Source organism: Pseudophryne corroboree, chromosome 1 (genome assembly GCF_028390025.1).
Source record: "Pseudophryne corroboree isolate aPseCor3 chromosome 1, aPseCor3.hap2, whole genome shotgun sequence".
Classification (NCBI taxonomy): Eukaryota; Metazoa; Chordata; class Amphibia; order Anura; family Myobatrachidae; genus Pseudophryne; species Pseudophryne corroboree.
Window position 1 is genome coordinate 1,171,575,071 of NC_086444.1, and position 12,396 is coordinate 1,171,587,466.

Below are 12,396 nucleotides of genomic sequence, written 5' to 3' on the forward strand. Positions count from 1 at the left end.
AACAGGTGTCATGACAGATATTTCCTCAGAACTGGATGCTCCTGGCCACAACAGACAAGCTCTTAGACAGTCTGTGGAGGAATTGGTCTCTAAAAAGTGGTGGATTAAATCCTCTACTCATCCGCCCAGACTAAATGCACCAAAAATGCATGTTCCCACAGGTCCTGCAGTTGAATGACACGGGGGAAGACATGCCAGATATAGAGGATATGGATTAAGAATGGAGGAGGAAATTGGGGACCCTTCTCAAGGGGTTGAGTCACTCATTTGTGCAATACTGAGGTTATGGAAATACGTGAAAAAGACACTCTGGTAGAACCTGTATATTTCAGTAAACCACAAAAGTCTAGTGTTAACGTCTTCTGTCTTCTGAACGAAATGCCTAATTTAAGGAAGCTTGATTGCATTCTGTTAAAAAAATTCCAGATTCTTAAAAGGTTTTTGTCTTTTCTCTTTCCTCCTGAAGACAGGAAGCTTTGGGAAAATCCACCCACGGTTGACTCTTCAGTTTCTCGTCTCTCTAAAGATTGCACTTCCACTCCCGGGGGCTACTTCTTTAAAAGACTCCTCACACCATAAGATTGAAGCAACACTAGAAACTGTTTCTGCAGGGGGGTACACTGGTATTCCACAGGGAATAACATAGGGGGTGTAGAGTTGGATCTTGATACGAGGCACCGCTTTGACTGTTCCCAGGATGCACTGCACCGCCGCCTGTATATCCCCGCTTCCAGGCACTGGAGCTCAGTTTGTAAGTTGGTGCCTGCAGTGCATGCTGCTAACAGGATGGGCTGCATTAGGCAGCCCTAATAAGAGCTTTTCTAAGAAGAAAGAAGACTTCAAGGGCCGCAGCACAGGCACTAGATGCCATGGATATCACTGACATTCCGAGCTACGGCTCAATCACCTCCCCCAGCGGCGCTGCATACTCCTGTGCCCTGGTTGCCGGGTACTTGCAGCGGAAGCGCTCTGGTTCCCATAAGGTACACATCACCGCTGCTGCTCTCTTGGATCACGTGGCCGCACTTCATGAAGGAGGGAAGAGGGTTCCCCAGGTGGGACCCACTGAAATCGTGATCCAGATGCGGTCCCAGCAGATGGACCATGCTTCCGGCGTGGTCACTCTGGCCGTGCAGGGACCCCACTATATCCACCAGGGCAAGGAGCACATGTTGGATTTACTAAAATCAGTTTATTATAGGATCCATAGTACCCGGTGGTAAAGTCCTGCAGAGTGCATAAGGCACTGACCTGTAGCCCATCCCCCAGCTCCAGGCGCCATCTACAGCAGGTGTTCTCGCCCTGAAGCTGCATCTCTCCTTCACTCCCTGTCAGCGTTTGGGCGCCATTTCACAGAGCTGCGCTGATTCTGGGACTGCTTGGCACTGTCTCCTCTGTAAAGCCGCCTGTCTCATGAGCGCTGTGCATTTACGGGACACTTAAGTATTCTACATGTCGTTTAGTATGAATATTTAGTACAAGTATCCTGTGATATACATCCATTGTTTACTGTGCATTGTTATATCTGTATTCATACATGTATATGTACTATTACTAATCCAGTGCAGTTTTATTGTTATGTAATAATTTCTACATTGTACATGTGACTGTGTGTGCCTATAGCTGCTGTGTGGTTTCCATTCTGTGTATGTCGCACATATTGCTATCACTATATTCTGTACCCTGGGGGGGCTAAGTGCATCAGGGTCTCGTATACCATATAGTATTCCACAGGATATACTGTTTTTTGTATTTTTATCTGTGTATTTCAGTCACCTCATACCTCTTAAATCCTCTGTTTGTGCTCAGCATTTGCAGTCACATACCATAGGTGGTTTTTGTCGGGTATTGTGCTTGTCTTTCTATATTGTTCTGTCACGCCCTATGGCTACATTCTCAATGTCTGCTGCACAGTGCGGGAACTCCGCGTACGCTCATGCATCAGGCAGTGCTGACGCCATGGTTTTACCTGAGGAAAATATATCAGCTGAGGGTTCAGGTATTGGGTGTTCTGCATCCCCCAGTCAGCCTGCAGCACCGGTGGCACACCAAGAATCACCTTGGGCTGATTTTTCAAATTTGCTGACTACGCTTGTAACACGACTTACACCCCCTGTGGGACCTCCTGTGCCATTACAGCCACATATTGTCCCTGTAGTTAGTTCGCCATGGGCAGATACTGTCTACTCATTTACAGCAATTAAATCAGTCCTTTGTTAAAAGCTTAACCCTTGCCCTACTGGTACCAAAGGGTCATCTAAGTGGGCCATTTCTTCCTCACAATCTACTCATGTTTCGGATACTTCATCCGATGGGGTTGGGGAATATACTGATCCCTTAGACACTAATACAGCTGATTCTGATGTGGAATCTGTGACGCAGGTTGATGTTCCTGATATAGTGGAGGCTATCAAACTGATTCTTCAGATTGATGATGAGACTGACCCTCCAGATACGTCTAAGCAACCTGATAAGTTCAAACGTCGGAAGGTTACTAAATTAGTCTTGCCACATTCTGACCATTTAATTGACATACGTCAGGAGTCCTGGGAGTCTCCAGGAAAGAAATTTTCCCTGTCTAAAAAGATGCTAGCTCATTATCCTATCTCCGCAGAGTTAAGTACCAAGTGGGAAACACCTCCACCAGTGGACTCGCATGTGGCCCGTCTTGTGTCATCTACTCTGCCTGTCACTACTGTCACCTCTCTGAAGGAACTGACGGATAAGTGTGTGGAGGGCTGCTTTAAGTCTATTTACACTCTCTTGCTGGTGCTGTACATAGTCCCACTTTGTCAGCCTCTCGGGCTGCAAAAGGTATTGAAGCCTGGGTTCAAGCAGTTGAGGCAGAGCTACCTCAGAATTTTCCAGATAATGCCAGACAATGTCTATCATGTATTATCAGAGCCTCCCATTACATTCATGAGGCAGCCTCTGATGCAGGTGTTATGGCGGCCAAAGCGTCTACCACGTCCATACTGGCTCACCGGATTCGGTGTTTACGGTCCTTGTGGGTGCACCTGTACTCTAAGAAGACCTTTGAGGTGCTCCCTTATTAAGGGAGGTTATAATATTTGTGTAAGATTGGAACAAGATTGTGACTGACTTGGTGTCTGCCAAGACTGCAAGTCTCCAAAGTACTAATCCTTCGGCTCCGAAGGCTAAGAGTAAAACTTTGCGATCCTTTCGACCTCCAGGTAAAGAAAATGGTCAGGCGTACCCGAGACAAGCTCGCGCTTCCAAATCCTCAAAGTCAAAACCAAAACTTTCTTGGCCTGCCCGTCAGCCTGCTTCCAAATTGGCCAAGCCTGCTGCATGACTGGGCTGTTGAGCAGTGACTCAGGTGGCTCAGTTTCAGGGAAAGTGGTTACCATACGAAACCATCCTCCCCATAAACATCTTTGAACTAAGGACGATTAACAATGTCCTTTTTCAGGCCTTCCACCTGTTACAAAATCACGCCACTCAAGTACAAGCAGACAATGCCACCACGGTGGGCTACATCAATCGACAAGGCGGAACCAAAGGCAAGGTGGCTATGAGAAGTCACCAATATCCTCCTTTGGGCAGAGTGACATGCCACGGCACTGTCTGCCATATTCATTCTGGGAGTGGACAACTGGGAGCCAGATTTCCTCAGTCGGCAAGATCTCCACCCGGAGAGAGTGGGGTCGCCACCCTCAATTCTTCTGTCAGATAGTATCCCTATGGGGTTGGCCTCAGATCTGATGGCATCCCGACACAACACGCATCTTCAGTGTTACTGCTCAAGGACAAGGGACCCACAGGCGACAGCTGTAGATGCATTTTTTACGCCCTGGACCTTTTAGACGATCTATCTGTTCCCTCCATTCACTCTAGTACCACGAATCTTAGAGGGAAAAGGTTCAGGCAATTTTAATCTCCTTGGCGGGCCTGGTACGCAGATCTCTTCTCCCTGTTGGTAGCCAACCCCTGGCCATTGACGCTGAGATAAGATCTTCAGCAAGGCCCATTCGTCTATCCAAACTTACAGCGGCTATGTTTGACGGGGTGGAAGTTGAGAGGGAGATTTTAGCCAGGAAGGGCATTCCAGAGGCCGTTATCCCGACTGCTCCATGCTAGGAAAGATGTCACATCACGGCACTACCATCGGCTATGGAAGATGTATGTCTCCTGGTGTCAGTCATCGTTATCTGCCAGCGGTTTTCAAATTGGGTCGTTTTGCCTTGTCAGTCTTTTAACAAAAATGGTTGGCCTAGATCTCGGAGGTTCAGACCTTTCTTAAGGGTGTGCTCCACTTGCAACCACCTTTTGTATATCCTACGACCCCTTGGGATCTCACAGTTGGTGTTGGATTTTCTACAACCATTGCAGCAGGCGGAGTCCAAGTATTTGCTTGGAAGACTCTCACCTTGTTGGCTCTTGCTTCTGCGCGGCGACTCTCTGAATTGGGGGGCCTTGTCCTGAAAATCTTGGGTTTCACGAAGATCGTGCAGAACTCAGGACTTGTAGGTTGTCTCGGCATTTCACATAAATCCACCTATTGTAGTTCAGGTAGTAACCGATTCCTCCACGCCTCGTAGTTTGGATATGGTGCAAGCGTTGTGCATTTATGTCAACGGAATGGCTCGTACCCGGAAGTCAGATACTCCTTTGTTTTGTATGAGGCCACCAAGATTGGTTGTCCTGCTTCGAAGCAAACCATTGGATAAAACTCACTATCCAACAGGCTTATTCATTTGTGTCCTTACCTTTGCCACAGTCTGTCACCGCCCATTCCACTAGGTCGGTGAGATATTCCTGGGCGGCTGCTCGTGGAGTCTCTGCCTTGCAGTTGCGTAGGGCTGCTACCTGGTCCAGTGCCCACACTTTTGTTAAATTCTATTGTTTTGATACCTTGGCGTCGGGCGCTCAGTTTGGTTTTGCATGGATCTCGGCACACACCCACCCGTAATGAGAGCTCTGGCATGTCCCCACTGTAATTCACCATCCCAGTATACTCTATGGATGCTAGTTAAAACTGGATTTTGGTACTTACTGGTAAATGCTTTTCTCCAAGACCATAGGGGATACAGGCCGCCCACCTCTGTGCTTTCTTTTCTGCATATTGTTTGTGTTGTTGTGCATCAGCGTATGCGCGTTGCTTTCGCTATTTTTTTGTTTTACTTTTTAAGTTATGTTGCTCAGTTTCTCCTGTTCTTCTATTCTGTTTTTTCCTCCTCCTTGAGGCATGTTCCGTCTCCTTCGGGCACAGTTATGGAGACTGGTCTGATGAAAGGGGGCATAGAGGGGAGGAGCCAGCACACACTAGGTTGAAAAAATTTAAAGTGCACCACCTCAAATAGAACCATCTATACCCCGCTGTAATTCGCCATCCCAGTATCCCCTACGGACTTCAAGAAAAGGATTTACCGGTAAGTACCAAAATCACGTGTATTTTTTTGGTGTGTATGTGTGGTTTTTTTTTTTTTTTATTTTTTTTTTTTTTATGCACTTTTTTAATGTTTTTCAGCTTTGCGGAATGATGAGTATTATCTGGCTGGTTTATCCATTTCACTATCACTGGTGCACGGTGGACCCGCTCCAAATTTTTTTTCTCCTGTCTTATACAATGCTCTAACATATGGCTGGAAAAATACTCCACTTGTATTACAAGATCTTGTAGATGTGGAAGCAAAAGAAATTATGCAGAAGGTATATACATAATGTTAATTTAATTACTGCATTTATTTTTAATTATGTGTCAATGATTTTTTTTTTTTTTTTTGTATATTCATTTTGAGTCGTGATTTCATTATCTCACATTTAGTAATGTCATGTTGACCTATAGATTTACCCATTTATATTTTTTTAAATTTCAGATTATGAATGCTACTTCAGTTGAGAATCTTCAAGACGTGTTGTATGAAAATAACCTGCTCCTTAATCTTGCTGGCTGTCTCCGTGTAATTAAAACAGTTGACGACAAACACCAAATTGTCCAAGACTACTTGCATTGGTATCTACGGGATAGAACAATGCATTCTGAAGAGAGGTTATTACATTTAAAGTTTAAATAATGCCACGTTTATTTAATTGTTGGATTTTCCAGTCGGATTATACTGACTTTATAGAATACTTTAGTGTTGAGTAGAATGCATAACCAGTTGCTTCTGTATGCTATAAAGATTAGCTGCATAAAAGAAAATACCTTTTTTTTTTTTTTTCTTTTTTCTTTTTTGGAGATAAACAGCGTAACTATTTAAATGTGTGCAAAATGTAGAAAAAATGTATATTAAAATTTAGTGTTGGTAAATTGCAATGAACAAAAGTCCCTCTAGAGCAGTGGTTCCCAAGCTCTGTCCCCAAGTAACCTCAACAGTTCGTGTTTTCCAGGTCACCAAGCAGTTGAACAGGTGTATTCATTACTCACTGACACATTTTAAAAGACCCACAGGTGGACCAAATTATTTCACTTGCAATCCTGTGAGGGGACCTGGAAAATATTAACTGTTGGGGGTACTTGAGACCGCGGTTGGGTACCACGGCTCTAGAGGGTAAAACAGGATTTTAATTACCTACCGGTAAATCCTTTTCTCTTAGTCCGTACAGGATGCTGGGCGCCCGTCCCAGTGCGTACTGTATCTGCAGTTATCGGTTATGGTTACACTCATGTTGTTTTTCTTTTCAGTCAGTCCGTTGCTGATGTTATTCATGCCATGGCATGCGGTATGCTATTTTTGTTTGTGTTTACACAGGTTGTTACATTTTCGGTCAGCATATTGCTGTATATTTTTCATGCCGTCAGCTGGTGTTCTATTGAATGCCACGTTCTGCGGCATGTTTGAGGTGTGAGCTGGTATGACGCTCACCGTGTTTAAACAGTAAATTCTTTCCTCAAAATGTCCGTCTCCCTGGGCACAGTTCTATAACTGGAGTCTGGAGGAGGGGCATAGAGGGAGGAGCCAGTTCACACCCATTCAAAGTCTCTTATAGTGTGCCCATGCCTCCTGCGTATCCCGTCTTTACCCCATGGTTCTTTTGGAGTCCCCAGCATCCTCTACGGACTAATAGAAAATGATTTACCGGTAGGTATTAAAATCCTATTTTTCTCTTACGTCCTACAGGATGCTGGGGTCCATATTTGTACCATGGTGATGTACCAAAGCTCACCGAACGGGAGGGAGAGCGCGGAGGACCTGCAGAACTGATTGACCAAACTTTAGGCCCTCACTGTCCAAAGTATCGAACTTGTAAACGTAGCAAACATGTTAGACCCAGACTAAGTAGCTGCTTGGCAAAGTTGTAAAGCCTAGACACCCCGAGCAGCCACCCAGAAAGAACCCACCTTAGAGTAGAGTGGGCTTTAACAGATTTGGGACACTGCAATCCTGCAGTAGAATATGCATGCTGGATAGTGACTCTGATCCAGTGAGAGATCGTCTGCTTAGAAGCAGTACACCCAATTTTCTTGGGATCATACAGAACAGAGTCCGATTTTCTGTGACGAGCAGTCCTCTTCACATAGATTTTCAGAGACCTTGAAACATCTAAGGACTATGACGAAATAGAGGAGTCAGTAGTAGCGACTGGTACCACAATAGGTTGGTTGATACAAAAAGCCTACACAACCTTTAGAAGGAACTGCTGATGTGTCCGGAGCTCAGCTCTATCTTCACGGAAGATTAAGTAAGGGGCTTTAACAAGACAAAGCCCCCAACTCCGACACACGTCTAGCAAAAGCTAAGGCCAACAAAGTGACAGCCTTCCACGTGAGAAACTTGACTTCAAACTCCTGTAGAGGCTCGAACCAATCCGATTGGAGGAACTGTAACACCACATTAAGATCCCATGGTGACATAGGTGGCACAAAGGGAGTCTGGATGTGCAGAACTCCTTTCAAGAAAGTCTGTTCCTCAGGGAGGGAAGCCAGTTTCTGGAAGAAAATGGATAAGGCCAAAATCTGGACCTTTATGGATCCCAAACTCAGGACCATATCCACACCTGCTTGCAGGAAGAGGAGAAACCGTTCCAGTTGAAATTCCACTGTAGGAAACTTCTTGCATTCACACCAAGATACATACTTTTTCCAAATGCAATGGTAATGTTTAGACGTTTCTCCTTTCCTAGCCTGTATCAGGGTAGGAATAAACTTGTTCGGAATGCCTTTTACGAGCTCATATCTGGTGTTCAACCTCCATGTCGTTAAACGTAGTCGTGGTAAGTCTTGATAAGTGAATGGACCCTGTTCCAGAAGGTCCTCCCGAAGAGTAAGAGCGTTCAGGATGCTCCTCACAGCGCTGCAGTAAAGTACCGCTGAGCCGTCCGGGAGCGCACTTAATACTGCGCTCCTACCCTGAAGCCGCCATCTTCACACCGTCCCCCTGCTTGTTAGGTGGTGGCGGTGACTCCCTCGCCACACTTCAGCTCTGCAAGGGGGTGGTGGCCTGCTGCTGGGGTGAGCATTCCCCTGCGGCGGGGAGCGATCTATACCCTCTGGAGCTCAATGTCCAGTCAGTGGAGACAGTGGCTCAGACCCCGCAGGGCGGACACTCCTCCCCCGTTATTCCCCCCCTGCTGGCAGGCTGTTGCCAACAGCCTCCTGTACAAAAACAAACTCTAAAAAGTAACTTTACTAGAAAAACTATAGAGCTCCCCTAGGTGTGAACGGCTCCTCCGGGCAAATTTTCTAAACGGAGTCTGGTAGGAGGGACATAGAGGGAGGAGCCAGCCCACACTATTAAAGTCTTAAAGGTACTAATATGGACCCCAGCATCCTCTAGGATGTAAGAGAAATTTACTAAATATCAATTTGTTTTTGGAGTGTTTCAAAAATTTGAGTGTTATTTTACAAATCACATATTTACTAAATCCTCAATCAATTTCAAATCTTTTTTTTATTTTAATTTTAGACTAGTACTTTAGAGTCTGGGTACAGGTACCATAGGCCCATTACATGCTGGCCCTTGTGGTTCTAAAAGTTCAAAGCTGCTGGTGTAGGATTGCTGTAATCTCTAGTATCACTGTAAAGAAATAAGACTGGTACCCACACCATTTTTCTCCTAATTTTGATTAACCAGAATGGGCTCAGAAACTTTGTAGGATGGGTTAATCACGCAATTTTTTATTTTGTTTAAATTTAACTCTTTATTCTATAATATACCAAAGCATGCACAGATATTGAGCTATGCCGTCCTTATAATCTGTCTCTATTTGACTGATGTCTCCCATAAATAAGGGAATCTCAATGTAATTGACTAAAACTGGACACCAGAAACTGAAGATACCATAAAACACACTGCTTGTCCAGCGATTTGTTTTAGACTTCACACACAATTTTGTGTAGATTTTACCTAAGTAAACAGGCAGCGTTAGTTTAGCATCAGAGGGTGATCGTCAGTGGTGAGTACCAACCGGGGGCCCAGCTAGGAGTGACCCCCTGGTTTACTGTGCAGCTGACAGCATAGTGTGGAGGGCAGAACCCTCCTGTGGGGTCCCGCTATGGCCCCCGCGTGAGACTGGCTAAATAAAAGGTAAACCAAGCATTTATGTGAGGTTTTTAGATGCAGGGAAACATGGCCAGTATAAACATACAGCAGTAGCTCCGTTGCCATGGTGGGGGTCGGAGCTACATTAGAGCGGGCTCAGCAGCATTTTGGCACCTGCAGCAGCCTCCACAACTGCCCCTAGATCTTTCATTTCATCCTTCCGGAGTCCAGAAGGACTACCTATAGTTTATCTGTAGCGATTTGTTAATGTCCCAATATTCTATTGATTTAAATGTTTTAATTTTAGATTTAAAGAGGGACTGAAGACATTGGGTGTGCTTGACGCAATGAATGCGCATCCGGATTTATTTAAAAAAGCATTTATATGGAAAAAGGATGTTATGACATCCGATGTCGTGTATTATCTCTTCAAAATATCCTATAGTCCAGTGGGTAGTAATGCAAGGATTCGTGAAGAGAGAATTATTTGCTACTGGCGAGACTTTATTCTGGATTGTGAAGGTTAGTATACTTTTATTTTCACATGCTTACATATATGCAAAAGTGCAAATGCCGGTACTAATGATTTTTAAGTTGATGATAACATTTGCTTTTATTTGGTTTCACTATTTCAGAGAGAGAATGCAGAACCAAGCTACAAGATATACTGTTGTTTGTGACTGGCGTAAACCATATTCCACCAATAGGACTTGACCCACAGCCATCCATTGAATTTATTGATGGATCGTCAAACTATCCAGAGGCTAACACTTGTGGCAATGTGCTTAGACTTCCATTTTCCAAAGGTTACAAAGAATTCAAAGAAAACTTAGAATTTGGTATTCTGAATTCACCTGGTTTTGGCCGACCATAGTATGTTTTGTTTTTTTTACATCTTTACCGTTTGTAACGTTTCTTGAAGTTGGAACATAGATGTTGACTATGACACTTAAAGGACCATCCCTCTGTATAATGTAGTTTCTGGATAGTTTTGTATTGTCCAAAACTGGGCTAGATGCTGATGGAAAAAAGTATATATATATATATATATATATGTTCAGTGTCACATCTCTCTGCCCAAATCATCTAACACACCGCATAACACTATGCTACTACTGACACTAACATTGAGACACACAACCTATGTATAGTATTTGTATCCAAATATACATACACTAAAACACAAACTCCAGTGGTTTGAGCTCAGTTAACTTATGTCTACTTATGCTGGGTACACACTGGCTGATATATCAGCCGTTCTGTTGAATGGCCCATATATTGTGGGTCAGTCAGCCAGTGTGTACGAACGATATATCTGTGAATGCTGTCCGTTGGCCCTGCAGTACAGCCGACTACCAATATATCTGTCGATTTTATTGGTGCATCGCTGTGTCTATGGGCGGTCAATAAATGGGCAGGCACATGTTAACACCCAAACAGTTGATGATGTCAGTCCCGATGGATCAGGCAGTGTGTTTGCTCAACACAATGCCCGGCCGTCCATACATATATATGCAGATATATCTACTAGTGCGGCACTTCAGCTATTGAGAAACTACACATCTCAGCACGCCCTGACACAGCTTTAGCATTCTCTGACAGCAAAACTGTGTCAGGGCATGCTGGGATATGTAGTTTCACAACAGCTGGAGGGCCGCAGTTTGGACATGCCTGTACTAATGTGTACCCAGCATTATATATATCAAAGGTGGCCTCACCTACAGTATAAGTAGTGCAGCCCACCATTCCTCATAGTTAAAATATCTCAGTGTGCAGGTGTCCATTTTAGAGGAGGTGACTAGGAGTTTTCATTATGTTTAAACATTTGATTCATAGAGTCTATGTGCAGCCTTTTCAACCCACCCTTTTTTATTATGGGGATGCTTTAAAAACTTGCTGTTTTTTCAACATATTTAGTTAAATGTTTGTTCTGTTTTTATACTATTTAGAGCAGAGTAAAATTTACGGAGGGAGTTGACTGCAATACTGCAGCTGGTCTTGCCTATATTTTTGTAATAAAAATTTAGAAATTGTGACCCAAGCCTGATATTTAAATTGTCACAGTATATCACACATTTATTCCTGTGGGTGTTCTATTTGTGTCCATTACAATGTTTCTCATTTATCTCCTTTAGTTCTTGTACGGTCTGTAATGTAGCTTTTTTTTCAGTGTCCTTTCTATCACATCCTACAAATTGCATCTGCTGTTATATTGTAATGTTTGTGCTTCCTTAAAAAATAAAAAAAATAAAGTATTTACATTTAAAGTCAAAATGGGACTGACTGCAGAATGCTTGCAGCAACAAATAGCTAGTGTGTCATGGAAATGCTTTTGGCACACGATATAGTAAAAAAATTTCACACAGGAGGCAGAATACAGTAGCTACGGGGGGAGGGGAGGGGAGAGGGAGTGTTTATACACAGTGTAAGTCCCAAGGTGGGTACACAGTGGCCAATCTATTGGACAGTCAATTGAATTAATATTGCTGGTTCAACGGACTTGGTGTACCCCTGATATGTCAGAATGATGGTGTACATATCGCAATAGCCAGGCAGCACATCAGATGCCTCATATCTGCAGCTATATCCGTGTGTGTGTGTGTGTATATATGTATATATATGTATATATATGTATATGTATATGTATATATATATATATATGGTCCGGCAGGGCTTGACAATGCAACTGGGTGGTTGCATGTAAATGCACACCCAGTTGTGAAGTCAGTCATTAAAGGTTGGGCAGTGTGTATGGCCAAATCATCTGCAGATGATCTTTCAGTGTGTATCCAGCCCTACGCATGCAGTAGCTATACCCCACACTCCTTCAGCCACCAGACCTCCACAGTGCATCTCATGACCCCTTCATATGGAGCTTCAAGGAAGGTCTCACTGTTGATATGTTGCTGCCTCACAGTATCTGAGAACTGCAGTGGTAAGCAGATTGAAG

The 12,396-nt window shown here is 44.0% G+C and overlaps 1 protein-coding gene across 2 annotated transcripts in view; it reads left to right on the forward strand.

Annotated features, from left to right (window-relative positions):
• The window catches only part of LOC135008199 (uncharacterized), a 30,596-nt gene extending 18,876 nt beyond the window's left edge, over nt 1-11,720 (forward strand). For both annotated transcript variants that reach the window (XM_063952194.1, XM_063952185.1), the window contains 4 exons: nt 5,492-5,673; nt 5,841-6,013; nt 9,754-9,968; nt 10,082-11,720. In XM_063952194.1, the coding sequence (XP_063808264.1) occupies nt 5,492-5,673; nt 5,841-6,013; nt 9,754-9,968; nt 10,082-10,320 (809 nt within the window). In that variant the 3' untranslated portion in view covers nt 10,321-11,720. The remainder of the gene's footprint in view (nt 1-5,491; nt 5,674-5,840; nt 6,014-9,753; nt 9,969-10,081) is intronic.
• The last annotated feature ends 676 nt before the right edge of the window (nt 11,721-12,396 follow it).